The 17,713-nt window shown below is 38.4% G+C and overlaps 2 protein-coding genes across 6 annotated transcripts; one reads left to right on the plus strand and one right to left on the minus strand.

Annotated features, from left to right (window-relative positions):
- Positions 1 to 1,633: 1,633 nt before the first annotated feature.
- Positions 1,634 to 7,577, minus strand: pafah1b2 (platelet-activating factor acetylhydrolase 1b, catalytic subunit 2). Of its 5 annotated transcripts, none has more exons than XM_044041254.1 (6): positions 7,447 to 7,577; positions 6,986 to 7,067; positions 4,823 to 4,912; positions 4,326 to 4,442; positions 3,500 to 3,622; positions 1,634 to 2,829 (listed from the first exon to the last, which is right to left on the minus strand). In XM_044041254.1, exons 2-6 carry the CDS (start codon positions 7,064 to 7,066, stop codon positions 2,551 to 2,553), a joined length of 690 nt encoding a protein of 229 aa, XP_043897189.1. In that variant the 5' UTR covers position 7,067; positions 7,447 to 7,577; the 3' UTR covers positions 1,634 to 2,550. The 5 variants fall into 5 exon arrangements, with proteins under 5 accessions (XP_043897189.1, XP_043897188.1, XP_043897190.1 ...); XM_044041253.1 differs by having other exon boundaries at positions 7,413 to 7,577; XM_044041255.1 differs by lacking the exon at positions 6,986 to 7,067 and having other exon boundaries at positions 7,413 to 7,577.
- Positions 7,578 to 8,393: 816 nt separating this feature from the next.
- On the plus strand, positions 8,394 to 16,772 carry LOC122780165 (myelin protein zero-like protein 2). Its single transcript, XM_044043007.1, has 5 exons — positions 8,394 to 8,615; positions 12,736 to 12,905; positions 14,017 to 14,227; positions 14,379 to 14,547; positions 15,532 to 16,772. The coding sequence occupies exons 1-5, from the start codon at positions 8,561 to 8,563 to the stop codon at positions 15,707 to 15,709; spliced, it is 783 nt and encodes a 260-aa protein (XP_043898942.1). The 5' UTR covers positions 8,394 to 8,560; the 3' UTR covers positions 15,710 to 16,772.
- The last annotated feature ends 941 nt before the right edge of the window (positions 16,773 to 17,713 follow it).

Below are 17,713 nucleotides of genomic sequence, written 5' to 3' on the forward strand. Positions count from 1 at the left end.
GCAAAACCCTCTCACCGAAAAGTTGTGGGTGTTTTAACCCTCTCACCGAAAAGTGTGGGTGTTTAACCCTCTCAAAAAGTGTGGAGGCACCGAAAAGTTGTGGGTGTTTAACCCTCTCACCGAAAAGTGTGGGTGTCACCGGAAAAGTGTGGGTGTTTAACCCTCTCACCGGGAAAAGTGTGGGTGTTTAATAACCCTCTCACCGGGAAAAGTGTGGGTGTTTAAGCCTCAAACCAATTAATCAGTGATGAAAATAGTTGGCGATTAACTTAATCGATGACTTGACTAATCGTTGCAGCCCTCATGTTGAATAGAAAACATTGACATCATCAGGTGTTTGTTTTTATTATTGGAATGCTTTGACACAAGAATGTGACAGCAAGTCAAAGTAGTGCAAACACTGTATTGCACCAAAAAAAGTTTCAATATATCTCAGTTTCTCAAGCTTCACTTCTCATATACAACTGGACTGACTTCTAAACACACAAACATCTCACTTACACAATCATACTGTCTTCATCAACACTTAAGGCACACAAACACATATTCAATATATCTATTCAACATTGCACATGAATGTGCAGAGCTCAAGACAACAGTATCATTTCATATTCTTATTTACACAAAGTGTGATTTGTCTTGATTATTTAGCATGACAATATTCAGTTTTCCCTCTATTAACCAAGTGGCTATTTTTTCTTTCTAAAATGACTCCGTAACTACACAATGTCAGGTTGCAGTGTGGAAAAGCTGGAGTCTCTGTGAACACAACGGAGACAGACATAAAAAGGAAGTGAGGAACAAAATGATCTTGAGCTTCTACACTGTATATTTATATGACAAGGAGGGAGAGGGAGAGAGAGTCTGTGCCAGTTACAGGGATATTTGAGTGTGTATAAGGTTGTGTGTGCCCTCTGCTGGCCTACAACCAGCAAAAGACAAGAGCACTCAGAGAGCACAGAGGTGTTAACACTTCGCCACCTGTGTTTTACATTCCGACACATGAATTGTTTAACTTTTGATCTGTATAGAATTTAACTGCTTATAGCGATTACTATCTTATGACAACATTCATCCTGATCTGTTAAGATGTTGCTAAGATATACACATCTGATCTTGCTAAAAAATAAGAAGTCAGGAAGGGGGCAAATACTTCTTCGCAGCACTGTATGTCATTAACCTTCTCTCCCTAGTTTGTGTCTTTCCTTCCTGTCCTCTCTCTCTCTGTCCTCATCTTGCAGGCTGCAGGATCCAGGTCCAGTTTTGAGGCTATCATTAGCAGTAATGTCATTATTATTATGCGACAATTAAAGTCGTTATCGGTAAAATTTTTCAGAAAAAATCTCTGCTGCTGCCTGTATAAATTACATTTTAGTACTATGTCCTATCTAAACCTATAACTTGATACAACTGTTATATCTGGTCCTGGTCTCTCTCTTCTATCTCTACCTCACCTACCTCTCTTTTACTCCCCCACCTCTATTATTTATTTATTTATTCATTATATATTTATTTATTTACATATAAATAAATATATTTATTTATTTACATATAAATAAATATATGTATTTATTTATATATAAATAAATACATTTATTTATTTATCCTCTCACCCCAACCAGTCGAGGTAGATGGCCACACATTTTTTAATCTGGTTCTTCTGTCAGAGATTTTTTCCTGTTAAAAAGGGAGATTTTTCTCTCCACCAATGCCTAGTGTTTGAACATTAGGTGAACTGCTGGGTTTCTCTATATAATATTATAAAGGTCTCTGCCTTACTGTGTACAGTGCCTTGAGGTAATGTATGGTGTGATTTGGCGCCATACAAATAAAATTGAAATTAATTCAAAAAGTTACCACAACATATAAATGCATCCTGGATGCTTCTACGGTGATCACATGAGATTGGATCTTGCTTCACCTGCTCAATAAACACTGACTTCACGTCTGTTCATAAGAACAAAATGATAAAAAAAATGTTCAGTAAAGTGTCTGATGTCATTGTGTTTCACTCTTTGTGTGAGTTACAGGTAGAGCGAGGGATAGAAGAAAAAAAGAGCAGTGAGTGAATGAAATCTACTCATGGTGATGTAACATAAAATAGGACCAGTGTTAATATTGTAGCGGTTGCCACAAATAAATCAACGTAAGACTGCTGACAAGAGCAAAAACCAAAATATACTGTTATTATTATTGTTGTTGTTTTATTAATAATATTGATATTATAATGATAATAATACTAATAATAATGATGATAATGATATATAGCAAAACTACAGTTAGTAAGAGGAGGAGGTGATCTCTAATTCAGGACCAATTGAGTTTGTGTATACTCAGAAAATGTAGCCACATGCACCATATGTGCTGTTTTTTATATATTCTTGTATATTGTGCAGTTGTAACACTGTTGCAGAAAAATATTTTCCCTGTGGGGACAATAAGGTATATTGGATTTGGTTTCATTTTATGTCTGTCATGAGGTCTCTCTCCCTTTTCCTCACCTCTCTCCACTCCTGAATGTCATCCCACTTCCCTCATCTTCACCCACATTCACACCAGTGATGCCTGTCGCTCCTCTGGTGTCTCATCCAGGATCTGGAGCAGCAGGTCACTGAGGGGCTTGGCCACGGTGAGGTAACCTGTTGATGTCAGGTGAAGAAAGTCAAACATGTGCCTCGGGATGATGGTTCCATCAGAGTGAACAAACTCCCTGCCCACATCCAAGAGCTGAGTCTGACCCAGCCGTGGCAGCCAGGAGTGCAGGAACCCGTTCACAGCAGCATTCTTCACACGCAGAGGGTTGGGATGCTCCCCTCGAGGCAACAAACCCTGAGGAAAACAAAAATGTATAATGGTTGACAGTATGTATACTCTTGTCTTATATTCAATATTCATCATGTCATAACATGTCTGTGTAAAACAAAAACTGGATGCAAGTAGGTTGTAAAGCTACCGATATCGCTGTGATAACCACCATAAAATATGAATAGCTTAAATACTTATGACCATTTGCGCAGAAGTAAGATACACAGGGGGTAGTGACTAGCACTGTTGCCTCACAGCAAGAAGGTCACTTGTTCGAATCCTGGTTCGATCAAGGACCTTTTTGTCTAAAGGTCCAAAAACATGCATAGGTCAAATTGACACTCTAAATTGACCATAGGTGTGAATGTGAGAGCGAATCGTTGTTTTTCTCAGTGTTGACCCTGTGATGGACTGATTAGCCTAAAGCCAACACTAAACTCAACACGGATGCTGTTAATATAAGCTGCTCTGAGTTTCCCGGACATGATGTTCTTATACTATCTGCTCATTTTCTCTGATGTGCAGTGTAAATGACTGTTAGTAAAGATGTGAATATAAATGTATCGTAATGAGGACTGGCATCTGCCATGTGTTTAGATCGTATCTGATTTTTTTTGTTTGTTTGTTTTTTGTGATACTGTAATGATGGAAGTGTAACTGTGAGGTACTGCATTAACTGTAACAGAAATCTTACCAGTACAACTTTCTTTGCCTTTGGGAGGTGGGAGGTGAGCAGTTGTGCAATAGCAAGGATTCCTCCTGCAACCTGCTCTGCTGTGTGTTCATAATTGTTGGTTCCCACCCACAACACCACAACCTTGACAAGAGAAGAGGCACATTGTTTAATTTAACTTGACGGACTAAGCTCCCGAGATCCTGCTAACTTCATATGGATTGTGCAACGATTTTAACAAGTTAAAGTGATCGATTGTGTTTTTTAAGTGTGGTTGTTGAGGTGTTGGGGTGTTGAGGTACAAGCACACAGCAAGTGCTAACTTTGCCATGGGGCAAAGGGGCACGGAGGCTCAATCTCCATACACAGCTGCCAGTGATAAAAACAAGAAAGAAATATAAGCCTGCTTAGGTCTGTGATTTCCACCTTGAAACTGCCTCATTTGGCAAGTTTGAGTTACTTAGCAAAATTTTAAATGGAATTTTAAACATGCAAGTGACAAAAAAGGCTGACTAATAGTTAGAAAAAACAGCAAACGTTAAGTAATTGCAGAAATAAGTGTGAGCCTTTTTTGAAGTGGCTAAAATCTGTGGTTCCTTGTGAAACAATTATTTTTAACATCATTTGGTGTTAAAACTTGGAACTTGGTCACAAAGCTGCACAAACGCTGTTCTGGATTAGATGAAATTGTGCATAATTGTGCACAATGTCGTGTGTAAGAGTATGTTTTTTGTGTGAACTCTGTGTGTCGCAGTGGTACAATGCACATTTTACATAAATGAAAATGTGCACATAAATGCTATGAAACCCCTTTTTCTGCCAAAGATCTGTATAGGCTCATCTTTACCTTGGGACGGATGTTCTCCAGCTCTCCATTCTGAAGCCTCCACAGCACATTACAGGTGGTGTCTCCGGCAATGCTGAAGTTTAGAGCATGAAGAGGAGAGAAAAACTCCTTCCAGACCTGTGGACAGGAAAACATACATCTGCATTTCATCAAAGCAATTCTGTGTTTCTTACTTTGGTTACTACTGCTTTTTGTGGTAACAAAGTAATATAGCCGCATGAAATCGATTGAGGCCCACATGAGGCCGCATGCCCCAGTTTTGAGACCCCTGAATTAGAGGCTCACTATTGTATATTTTTCTAGTTTCCTCAGAAATATGTCCTTCCATCTGAATAAAAAAAAAATCTGGGAAGTAAATACATCAAATGATTATTAATTATTAATCATTAAAAGTTCTATTTTTTAAATATGAATTTGAATGCATCAATCACTATTTTATAATCTCTGAATCATAATCCCTACTGCTATCTAGGGCAAAGGTTAAAATCTTAACTCACCTCATACTGCTCCATTAGTTGAAGCATTGAATCACCAATGAAAAGTACATCTGGTTCACCATCTTTACACTCCTGCACAAATCTTGTGTGCTGGAAAGACAAACATAGACAGATCACAAAATAGCTTGTGATGTAGTCCATAGTTATGAAAGGAGGAATGGAAGAAAAACATAAATACCATTAGTTCAATATATAGTCCATGAGTATGAGATAAGACCTTTGTGTTACACATTTTCTAAATCCTAGCTCATCACTGTTGACACGTCTGGTGTCTCATCTGATAGAGAGCTTGGAGCAAAGCAAACTGTCTCTAGCAGCTTTAGAGAATGTTTCTTTCATAGATTCACTAGAAAGAGCCTTTAAACTAGTTATTTCTGGGCCAGGACCCATAGGGTCACAGGTAAGACTGAGCAACATGGGAAAAATTGTGGAAGGTGCAGTAAGTTTTATCACTTCTCAGTGTGAGAAATGTCATGTGTGGTGTGAAATATAATGTGATACTACCCGTTCGTTTGTTGTTATTTCCACGCTTCATTTGAGGCGAGAAATTAGTCATTTAGAATTCAAACATGTGGTTTATGTATTAAGATCTGACGTATTTATAGTTTGGCAGCGACGTTTGTCGGAGGTGATAAGCTCGACGCTCACTGTGAGCAGTGTTACATCGGCCTGTCCTGATGAAATGATCCGCTGGCTCAGACGTCGCTGTCATTAGATGCTCGATGTGATCCATAGATTTGTTGTTGACGTGTTACTTTGTGGAAATGTTTTGAACTGAAAGTTTGTATATTATTAATGTTTTATTTATTTTAACTTTTTTAAGATTTTTATTAAAGTCGCACGGTCATCGTATCTGTATTTAAATAAATTATGTAAATATTAGATATGTAGATTAGTATATATGTGTATGTATATATATATATATATATATATACACTACTCTACAATGCTGTAATATATCTATTTTCCACATTGTATTATTTGCATTGTATATTGTAATAGACATAAATTAATAAACGAGGTTACATATTTTAAATGTGAAAATAATAACAATATATATGCATTTATTAAAAGTATTTCATATGTTCATTTATTATTATTATTCAAACAGCAGAACAATTCATACATACTTGCTTACTTGAGTATTGAGAAACAGCCACATACTTGTGTACTCCTGTACTTGTCAAGTATATACTCCCAGCGTACTTCTCAAGTATATACTTCCCAAGTACGCAAGTACTTGCTTACTTGAGTATTGAGAAACGGCCATTCTATCCTCTCGTCTCTCTGAAATGACGTAATGTTGTTGTGGGTGGCGGACTTCCGCTGTTCTTGTTCTACGCTGATAATAAACAGTATGAGTGGGAAGCGGTGGCTAACTGAATCGGCTAACTCGTGCCTTGTTTGGTTGTTGATTTTAGTTCAGTTCAGGCGACTGCGGAACGCTCGGTTACACTGGCATGATTAGATCACAGTATTGACACTGACGCGCAAAAGTGAGTGCCGCAATACATGTGGCGTAATACACGCAATTTATAGCGTAAGGGGCAGTAACGCTAAACTGCTAGCTAAACCCCTGATATTGTATTTTTACCATATCTCTCACCCCTGGCCCAGAATAATCATTTCCAGGCTGCACCACATGACGTTCACCTGTTCTCAGAGATTATCGTCTTTTGTTTCTAGTGGGTTTAAAAATGTAAAATGCACTGTGTGCTTCAAGTTTAATTTAAGAATAATCTAAATACCAGTTGGCACATGTGTATCATAAGACCCGTTTTTAGTTATGGAGTAATTATTAGATTATAATTAATTAGATAAATAGGTGTGTGGATATAACAAGCAAGCATTTCCTTGTATATTTTAGTGGAAAATCTTAATTTAATTATTAAGCAATACAAACATGGATAAAGAAAGCACTGGCACGTTTTCATTCCCACTTCACACACTGGATCCATGACAATAAATTCATCTATGAGATTAACACATGACTAGACAGAGACACTGAGATGTGACATTTGTTGTGAAAGATAAAGCGGTAGAAGATGGATGGATGGATAGATGGGATTAACTGAGGAGTTAGGCATCAGCCAATAATGGCGTTTGTTATTGAATCTATCTGTATAACACAATGCTCCCTACGTAATCATAAATAACACCAACCTGTGACATCCATCGTCCATCTCCATGTACATCCTCTACTGGCTGGGCTACTGCAGCTGGATTCAACTCCTCATCACACATCCTGCAGCAGGAAACAGCACCACAGATACACGGAGGTGACAGACGGTGTGAGGAGGGAAACACCATCAGCAGCAGCACCAGCAGGCAGTAACAGAAACGTCGATGTAATGTAGCATCTTAGCAGACAGACTGGACTAAGGATACGGGCTACTTTCGCTTTCGACTGATAACAAAGCAAACTGCATTCAATCCAGCTTGCTTTGACTCCACCTCTACAGCCTGTTTTTTAGCCTGCTAATGCCTGGAGAGAGCTGGCTGGATCCCTGACACTTAACATATGATGCGTGCGACACTGAAGTGCACACATCCAGAAAATGCTTGGTTCTTTATTTACGTGACAAGCTACCTGACAGAGTGGGGTTCCCCGCTTAGCTTCTCACCTCTCTCAGCTTTAGAGTAACTCTTGAATTCACCGCCGTCGGCCAGTAGACGCGGGATGATGCTGATGATACCAGCTCGACGAGCCAACAAAAGGTGTGTCACGAAGGCATACAGGCCTGTATGACGAGGGAAGCGCTGCTGCTAGCAGTAAAACACCGCAGGAGGGCGCTGCTGTCGCTGCTGCTGCTGCTGATTGTCAGACAGCACAATTCGCCTGTCACTATATACTATATATATCTATAACTACAAGACAGCTATGTCAGTAGCCATTGTTTAAACTCTGTCGGGTGTTGCCTGATAAAAAGAGTATATGCCTGTAAATGCCTCATTGTTAAATGAGTAAATATTCACATATTTTGTAGACCTCGTGGTTAATTACCATGTAAGGTCAGTAATAACTTTATAAACAGTTTTTTAGTCAAATTACCTATATTAATGCACTTGTTCATTACCGTTTGCAAATTAATTATTAGAATTTATTTTACAATATTTATTTTTTATCATTATTAAATCTTCTCATGCATTTAGTGTATATTATTGTTATGATTTATTTTGTATTATTTATTCGGTGATTATTTTTCTTCTTTGCTTTTTGCTTCCTCGGTTGTTTGTACGCATTGTTTGAATAAAGTCACATTAATGAAGGAGTTTGGAAAGCTATGTCCTGCATTGTCATTGTCATTAGCTGGAGGCTGTTTCACGGACACCAGCTCACCCAGCAACATTAGCACCTGAATGCAACACATAACAATGCAACGTTGACTTACGGCTGTAAATAAAGAAACAGTTGACTGGCTATGTTGTGTGATACAAGCTGTAGTATCAGTCAACGAGCCACGAGGAGTGGCTTTGTTAATCAAAGCAAAAGCGCCTTTATGAATCCAAACACACACGGACATGTTACGCAAGAGGTGGAAGTGGAAGAGCATAGACTAAACCCCGCCTACCAGGTGCGTTCAGGGGCGAGTCACTCCCCACTTTTTCCACACAGACCGAAGTGAAGTTTCACGTCGACACAGAGGTTTTTTTTACCGCAACTTTTCTCTTATTGACTCCATGAGTCCAGTCTGCAAACTTGTATGAAGGGACCGTGACAGAGGAAAGTCAGTATAAATGTTGTTGGACCATATGTTTCGGATATTATGGCCTCTGCTTCTCTTGGTGACAGGTGAGTGTAAACTACTTCCTGGAGAGAGAGAGAGAGAGACTAACACTTTTAAAGTACACTGTTAACGAAGCGTCAGCAGTGGGTTAGTTAATAATGATGTTCATGAGTTATTTTTGAACACAAATATTCATTTTAAACTCTATGAGTAATGTGGTTTAACCGTTGTAGTTAAACCACGTAGTAGTAATTTAACCAGTGTAGCATGTGTGAACTTGCTTGTGTGTAGGCCGCAAAAACATTATCAGTGTTGTTGCATGCTACATTTGCTCTCAGGAGAGACAGTAAGGTAAAACATTTAGGAATATGTGTACATACATACATATATATATATATATATACATATACATATATATATATACACATAGATGTGTGTGTGTATATACACAACTTAACTGAAGCAGAGTTATGAATGGTAACTGGACACAAACCATCAAGAGTAATTGTTAAATTTAATGTGGGAACATTAGCCTGTTACACGTCAAAAGGGATGCTGTGTTCTTCAACACAGTAAATTCAACAGTGTGAAAGGATCATTAAATGTGTCAGTTTAACATTAAATCTGATTTGGACAATATACAATACAATTGTGATCGATGTAAATTTAACTCAGCGAGTTTATAAGTACTTTAATTAACTCTGTTGGTGTTATTTTAAAATTGTAACAATTGTATACAAATCACATTAGAACAATACAAGGCAGCATTGTTTGTTATTTCCCAAATAATATGACTAACAAATAAGGATAGACAGACACCAAAACAAACAAGGTATTCATGTGTTTCTTTTATTTATCTATGCATACGGCCAAAGTAGAAAAAAATGCTCACATCTCCAGTCCATAAAACAGAAAAAATATTATTACAAATATTGCCCTGTATTACTTTAAACTTGACATGCCGAGATTAAACTCGTCATGGAAAACATTATTTCTTCATGCATGGCCCTAAAAAAAAAAAAAAAATACACCAACATGAGCACACACACAGTCCAAAACTACATCAACAATGTGATTCATCTCATCTTCTCTCTCTGCCATCGAGAGAGTCATTGTACTTTATTCATAATAGCAGTGTGCCATGTCCAGCATCCATCTTTCTGCACTGTTCAAACAAACATTTTTCTCAACTCAGTCATGTTTCAGTTATAAAAAAATCCAGATCACTGAATATTTTACACGTTTATCTGTCCGATATTCAATCTAGTGATTTTGACCAGTCGCACCAGTATCGCATCAGCTCATTTCTAATATTAATTATAATTATTTACACTGCCTGGCCAAAAAAAGTCAGGGTAAGAAGAGAGTAACCATCATGCCTAGTGCCTACTGTACAAGCTGTTTTTCTTCCCTGATGACACGGGCATATTCCAAGATGACAATGCCAGGATTCATCGGGCTCAAATTGTGAAGTGCATGGATTGGCCACCACAGAGTCCAGACCTTAACACCTTTGGGATGTGCTGGAGAAGGCTTTGCGCAGTGGTTCGACTCTCCCATCATCAATATAAGATCTTGGTGAAAAATGAATGCAACACTAGACGGAATTAAATCTTGTGACATTGCAGAAGGTTATCGAAACAATGCCACAGCGAACGAGTGTAGTAATCAAAGATAAAGGACATATTAGAGCGTGTAACCCACTTTTTTAGGTGGCAATTATTTTTTTTGGCCAGGCAGTGTATTTTCAATTCACTCTTATTAAATGTTAATGTCTTTCTCTATTCACGGTCATTAATAGAATCATGGGTAGAAAATCATCCAAATTTAGAGACGCAGTCTCGCAGCTTGCAACATGTGTGAGCTTGTTTGTTAATCAGCATTCAAAGATTAAGAAGAACATTCTGCAAAAGTAGTCTGTATGCATGAGTGTCCTGAAATGTATCTTTGTTATAATGGACTACAGTGGAGTGGAAGAAAAGAATTCTTCAAGTATTTATTATTATATTTACTTTTCTGTTACCCTCTTTTGTTTCCTTTTGTCTTTCTTTTCTTTTTTTTAGTTACCCTTGATAGTCCTCCTGGAACACGCACATAAAAACAAATTGCCATACAAGCCATTTCAATAGCAATAACTGGCCAGCGTAGTTAATTGTTCGTCTGGCATTTGGTTTTTGTTCACTCTCACATTGGTGTCACTCACCTGTTTTGTGCTGCTTCACTTAATTAAAAAAAAAACACAATGGTGCAATGTTTCTCACAGATGAGTCAGACCTCTTAGTCTTAACACCGTGAGCTGCTGTCCACAGATCAGCAGATATACACCCTCGGTGTCGGTTGAATGAGTTTGAATGACAAAATTCACAAGTCATTCAAACAAGTGACCGCAATATTAAAGGGATAAGTTCAGCTTTTTTTGAAGTGTGGTTGCATGAGGTGCTCACATTGACGAGTCTAAGCATGTTCCCAGTGTTTGCCAGGAACTAGTTCTGATTATGTGTCAGTACCTCATACAACCACAGCTCCATCAAAAGAATCTTCCGATGGTGAGCCCATCTCTGGTGCTGCTCTACAAAAATGGGACATTCAGATATTCAATTAATTTGAATTAACTTGAATTTATAATTTCAGCTAATTCACTGCGGCATGCCAAATTGGCTTCAGTTCCCACCGAAGGAAGCAGTCTCTTCCAGTTTCCTCAGAAATTGCCTTTTCTAGTTAGTAATGTGATGCTTTATTGTATGAATTTGTCATTTATGGAAACATTGGATTCTACTTTGCTCCAAAAGCCTGCCAATGTTATGGAGGAGCTGTCAGGACAGGCAAGGTAATAACACCTGGCCTGCAGCAGCAAATGCCTGATTTTGAAATGACAGTGCACATGATGGATTAGAAACGTGTTCAATCTTTTAAATGTTTAGCTGCATCTCTGAGTGAAGGCCTAATGCAGAAAATGTAGATGATTGGTTCAATCATTTTACGTGTGATGACACTATGAACAAATGCTGGGATATTATGTAGGGTAAGACTATTCTACAGAAAACCACTGTTATACATTTTGATCAACATGACAACAGTTGATAATTCAGGACAACAAATTTGTTTGAGGGCTTTTCTGCATGGAGTTTGCATGTTCTCCCCATATGTGCATGCTTTTTTTTCCAGGTACTCCAGCTTCCTCCCACAGTGCAAAATCATGCAGAGGCTAATTGGACACTCTAAATTGACCCTAGTGATGTTTGTCCTGTGATGAACTAGTGACCGGTCCAGGGTGTACCACGCTTTTTGCCCTATGTCAGCAGGGATTGACTCCAGATCCCCACGACCCTTCATGTGAAGGATTAAGTGGTAGACAGTGCGAGTGATTTAGAAGTTTTTGTAAAACACAGCTATTATGTCTATCATGTTTACAAATAACTAAATGATGTGGAGAGAAAAAACAGTTTTTGGGGCTGCAGGGTTAGGGTCTCTTATTTTAATTAATCAATGTATTGTTTTGGTCGAGAAAATGTTGAAAGTGTTAATATATTGTATGTTTTGTTTTATCCACATAATATTGGACACAATATTGTTTTGTTATATGAAGCAAATAATATTGGAATATCCACATTTGAGAAAAGTTGTTTGTATTATTTGAAAAAACCCACACCAATTAATCGGAGATCATAATAGTTGATACATTTTTGGTGCTGATCTAATTTGTTGTTTGAATTGTGTAATGCTGGTAAGTAGGAAATCAGGCTTTCTTTAATCTTCAGCAGCAACTTTAGAATTGACGTCAATTTAAAACCCGATAGAGTTCATGTAAATTGTAAACACAGAGATCCTCAGAAGTTACTTTCCTCTCAATTGTCAAAGACGTATCTGTTTAATAAACATAAACATATCTATGCTGTTGTTTGAACCTGAGATTTGAAATAAGAGACAGTAATCTGAGCAGTTTAACCCTTAAACATGTTCAGTCAGCAGAGCTGAACATTCTGAGATTAAAGTGAGAGCTCTTACTTTAATCCTGGAAGTGAGACAAAAAAACTTGAATTCTGAGATTAAAGTCAGAATTTGAGTTCTTCTCGGAATTCTGTCTTTTTTTAGTTCTTATTTTGTTTAAAAAACAATATTCTCATGCCCTAATCTACAAATCCACATCCCTGAGTTTTCTTTCTCACCCTTTTGTCTTTATCACAGGGGTACGACATGTGAGTGGAATAGATATTTACACTCCAAATGAAATGGAAGCAGTGAATGGCACAAATGTGAAACTGAAGTGCACCTTCAGCTCCAGTCACCCAGTGACGCCCCAGTCAGTCATCGTGTCTTGGAACTTCCGCCCCATCAACTCAGGAGCAGATGAGTCGGTGTGTAAGAACCTAAATAAAAGCTTGTTTTAATGTTTGTTTTAATTATGTTTCAAGACCATCATGTTTGATTTGGTTTCATTTTCTTGTTCTTGTACAATTTAAATGATCAATAGGTTTGACAGGTTTCAGGTTTGTTTTTCTTCAAGTGTGGTTGTATGAGGTACCAGGGCTTTAGCCAGGATCTGAGAGCATTGTTTTCTGTCCAATTGCTCTGTGTCTGTGCTTCCGCACTTGCTTGCAATATGAGCAACAGAGGCTTGTTAGAATTTAGAATAACCTTTTAGAATTGTGCGTGTTCAAATCCACATAACCTTCCTGGAGTCGCACATAAAGGGCCTACAGAGTCTTGTTGCGTGAACGGGGTGAAGTCTGCCATCTCTGATTGCCTTGTTCACTGTCTTGTGTTTTGAGATTGTTCAACAGTTTTAACAACTACTGTCAATGAAAAGTAAATAAAGTCAGTCTGAAAAGACGCTAGATATCACTAGAACACATCCTGTCTTTAGAGATTTCACAAATGGGTGAAAAAAGTTGTTGAATTGTAAAATAAATTGAGGAGAAAACAAAACCTAGATCAGTGATTGTTCCACACACACACAGTCAGTGCACTGGACATCCACAGCTCGTACTTCTGTGACTCTGTTTATGGGCACTGTGTGTGTCTGTGTGTGTCTGTGTGTGTCTCAGCTCGCAGTAAATACAGTTAGATGAATCTCACTGTGCTGCTGAATTGTGCATTCTCGTAAAGTATTTAGGTTTATGACAGAAACGCGGTAGATATGTCACTCGTCACTTTTTTAAAAATTAAAAATGTAAATGTAAAATTCAGACCATTTACATTATTATGGTGTCATGTGACCTTGATCATAAGAAGGCCGCGTTCCATTCACGGAACTCGCAACTCGGGGGTGACATCACCTCCAAGTTTAGCTAAGAAGTCGGAAAAAACTGCAACTCACTTACCTTGACTTGACTACTATGGCAAAATCACCGCACAGACTACTGTAGTACTGCTTCTGAGGGAGCTATGAGCTTCATCATGCTTGTTAGTGTGAATGGACTCATACACTCATTATCTGTATGTGTTACATGTGTGTCTTTGTCTCAGGTGTTTTACTACCAGGAGGTACCATACCCTCCCCAGCATGGGCGTTTCAAAGGCCATGCTGTGTGGTCAGGTGATATAATGAGAAAGGACGCCTCCATCACCCTGCATGAGGTGCCTCCAACCTTTAACGGTACATTCATCTGCCAGGTGCGCAACCGTCCAGATGTGCACGGCAGTAATGGAGAAATCATGCTCAAAGTTGTCAACAAAGGTAAAACTTGCAACACAGCATACTTCAATAACTCTGTATTGACTCATAGTCAGCAATGATTTGCTTCTAATGCATCAGGCATGTTCCACCAAAATAACCGCTTTCACCGTCTCTCATTATTGATCATGATTTTTGGTCCCATCACTTTCAGTTTCTTTCTCTGAGATCAGCATGCTGGCGCTCATAGTTGGAATTTCCTGTGGTGTAATCCTGATCCTGCTCGGCATTGTTGTGGCAGTGAAGTTCTGCAGGAAGAGGCGCATGGACAGCGACATAGAGCTGCACCCTCGGGAGCAGGAGTGGAAGGACCCAACTGTGTGGTGAGAGCCACAGAGCTTCTTTTCGGGACTGGTGTGGAGTCTGATTAGCTGTGCGGGTCCACTCTGTTGGAAGAGCCTAATGAAAGTTGAGGCTGGGAAGGTGTCTTTCTCTCCTGTCTTTGCTCCTCTAATGTGAACCTCTCACATATCATTCTAGTTTATTATCTTCAGTATTCTTTCTGCAATGTACCACAAATCCAACTTGTTGTCATGCCATATTTTTACATATCACTTTATATGTTTTTGCATTGGTGGTAACATTATTTTTTGAAGATGTAAATATGGACAGATTTTTTTGTATCTGGTTCATTAACCTTAATTCACAACAGCAGTGCTGACTGCACTTATTAGTGCTGGTATTGGTTTTCTCTTTTATCAAAAATCCATGCAACAACCAGTTACATGTTTTGTATTTGTTTTGATTCATTACTTGTTTTATTGTGAGTTTTTGTAGAATTGATATCAAAGTAATTCTTGTTTCTATCATTTCAAAGAGCACAGTAGCACTTGAGACATGATACTGCTGTGGTGAATTGACTCATAGATCCATGTATGCACTCTCTCTCCTGCTGTGGAGGGATGCATTTTCCAGGATATTGCAGATAAGAACAGATGAACTGTTTTTCTTGGTGTAAACTTCCCTCTGCTTAACAGTGTGTGTCACTCTGATCCGTGAACACAGGTGAATATTTGTATTAATCCTAAGAGAACCACAGTGCTTTTGGTGGAGAAATGTTCATGAACTCTTGTTTTGGTCGCCTGAAAGAAGCTGTACATCAATTCTCTGTGGTACTCTGGCTGGGTTTACTTCAAGCCGAGGATTGTGGGTATTGTATTCTTTATGGTATTTTGACAGCGAATGTTTGCTGACGTAAACCAATGTGGGCCATTTATTTGCTGCACTTTTCCATTTGCCTCATCATTCGCCCTTAAATCGCCCATGTGTTCATATTAACTGAACTTGTCTTGTGGGGGCGGGGTCAGCACACCGGCAGAGGCAGCTCATCTGACACTTGTGAGAGAGAAGAAAGAAGCTGAGAGTTCAGACGATGAAGAGTCTGAGCCCAGCAGTGGAGATGATGATGAGGAGGAGGATGGCGAAGAGGAAGATGATGATGACGATGACGATGACGACGACGACGATGACGGTGGTGATGATTAAGAGTTGATGAGAGTCTCATTTACCATTACAGCAGCAGGCTTTGTGAAATTCATTAAAGCTGCAGTAGAGTCACTAGGGAAAGAGTTGGCCGTTGCTTTTCATCCACTGGTTATTTAAACGCTAAGGTTTTGGGATGGCAACGCTCATCAGATGAGTCAGACTCTTTCTCTCTTTTATTTTGGTTTCTTTGCTTTTTAGGAAGTTGTGAGTAAATTAACATTTCTTAAAGCTTCCACTGCGTTTTGTGTCTGCAGTGCACTTACACAATAATAATAGGTTATTATGCGATGTTTGATCGGTAACACCAGAACGTCCTGCCTACATTGGTCTGGCATTGGATTCACGATGGAGAGGTTTAAAATAGTTTTTCATTGCAGCTGCTTTTTTTTCTCCTTATTTCTTTATCTGTGTCAAAACCCTGAAGCCTACATTGACGTCAGGAAGATTGTTGATGATGAAAATAATTGTAAGTTGCATCCTCAAAATTTAAACTACAAGCAGGGATATGGAGAATGCTACAGAGGTCTGGGAGGATTGTGCTTTTTTGTTTGATTGTTTTTTCATAATCCAAGATTTGTTTTACTCCTACAAACTCTTCAAATCCATCCATCGAATTCTATTAATAATCATTTCCATCAGCCTGTACACTGAGCGGGTAGTGCTGCCCTCTACATTTCGAGGTTCATAATCACAGTTCAAAGTTGTCCTTCATTCTTTTATCATCCTCGTTCCTAACATGAGGAAATTGTTTTTGGATTTCATGTTGTGTAACACTGAGTAACACTATTTTATTCAAATGTAGTAGTTTTCCTCAAGGTCTTGATGCACATGTGGTAATTTGACTGTTTACACGCAGCCGCTGCTGGAAATGTATTGTCTAGAACAGCAAGGAAATTCATGAATTTGAATGTTTTATAAATGAACTATAGATTTTTGTACAGAGCCTGTTCAATTGAGCTTCCACGCACGCACGCACGCACTGTTTCTGCATATGACTCACTGCCACGTTTCTTCTGTTCATTAAAGGCCTTAATGCGGTGGCTGAGACAAAGCTAAATCTTCAGTGAGAGTAGATTTTAGTTATTGAGTGTTGATGAATGAATTGAGGGAATGGGTGTTGTCATTTCTTTTAAATCTCCAGAGAATCCAGAATAAGATGTATGAGTGATAACCAAATCATTTTGTAATTGTGTCGGCAACACTGCATGTGTGTGATTTCCTGTTTTGATTTTTGTACATAGTGTAAATGTAAACCAAAGTTTAAAATGTTTTAATGTCCCGAAATGCTGCCACGTGTTTCTAAGTTTTAACCTTTCAAAATAAAGGTTCTATATATATATTTTTTATATATATATATATATTTATATATATATGTATATATATATATATATAAACATATCAGGTGTGGCAACAGATCATGTCTTGAGATGTTCAGACTGTCCTGACATACCAACCCACTGCCACTCCTTTATTTGTCACACTTCCTGGTCCTGAAAAGGGCATTGAGCTCATGCTTTAATAATGTTAAAATACTTTTTCAAATACAATAATGCAACCTGACCATGGTCTATACATCTACATAATTGACATATTTCAAAATCGTGAAATGACTTGCTTGGCACTGGAAGAACGGAGTCAATAAAAACTACAAAAGCACACATGACATACATTCATGACCACCATGGTGGTATGGATTTTTTTTTTCCCTGTTGGTTCATTTCTGATTCACATTTCTGTGTGACTTTTAACTTTGAGAACTTTAGTCTTTAATGTTGCCTGCATAAGCCAAGGTTAGGGTCCTGCGTCAGAGGTTGGCAAATCTGCCATAATAAAAATAAGTAAGAGGATAAGCTGTGTGATTCAGCCTCCAAATCCCAGCTTTCAGCAGATAAGATGCAGAGGCAGAATTCCTCCAGAAAAGATAAAGAAGTGAAGAGTGCTGACTGAGCCATACCAATTAATGGCTGAAAGTAAACCTTCTGTAAGGGTCTCTTTGTCAAGGCA

Source organism: Solea senegalensis, linkage group LG13, assembly GCF_019176455.1.
Source record: "Solea senegalensis isolate Sse05_10M linkage group LG13, IFAPA_SoseM_1, whole genome shotgun sequence".
NCBI lineage: Eukaryota > Metazoa > Chordata > Actinopteri > Pleuronectiformes > Soleidae > Solea > Solea senegalensis.

Coding starts and splice junctions, on each gene's coding strand:
- pafah1b2 (XM_044041252.1), bottom strand. CDS start 7,132: ATGGTGTTTCCCTCCTCACACCGTCTGTCACCTCCGTGTATCTGTGGT. Junction 4,443..4,822: donor AACTAATGGAGCAGTATGAG/GTGAGTTAAGAT, acceptor TCCTGTCCACAG/GTCTGGAAGGAGTTTTTCTC. Junction 2,830..3,499: donor AGGCAAAGAAAGTTGTACTG/GTAAGATTTCTG, acceptor TGTTTTCCTCAG/GGTTTGTTGCCTCGAGGGGA.
- LOC122780165 (XM_044043007.1), top strand. CDS start 8,561: ATGTTGTTGGACCATATGTTTCGGATATTATGGCCTCTGCTTCTCTTG. Junction 8,616..12,735: donor TCTGCTTCTCTTGGTGACAG/GTGAGTGTAAAC, acceptor TCTTTATCACAG/GGGTACGACATGTGAGTGGA. Junction 12,906..14,016: donor ACTCAGGAGCAGATGAGTCG/GTGTGTAAGAAC, acceptor TCTTTGTCTCAG/GTGTTTTACTACCAGGAGGT.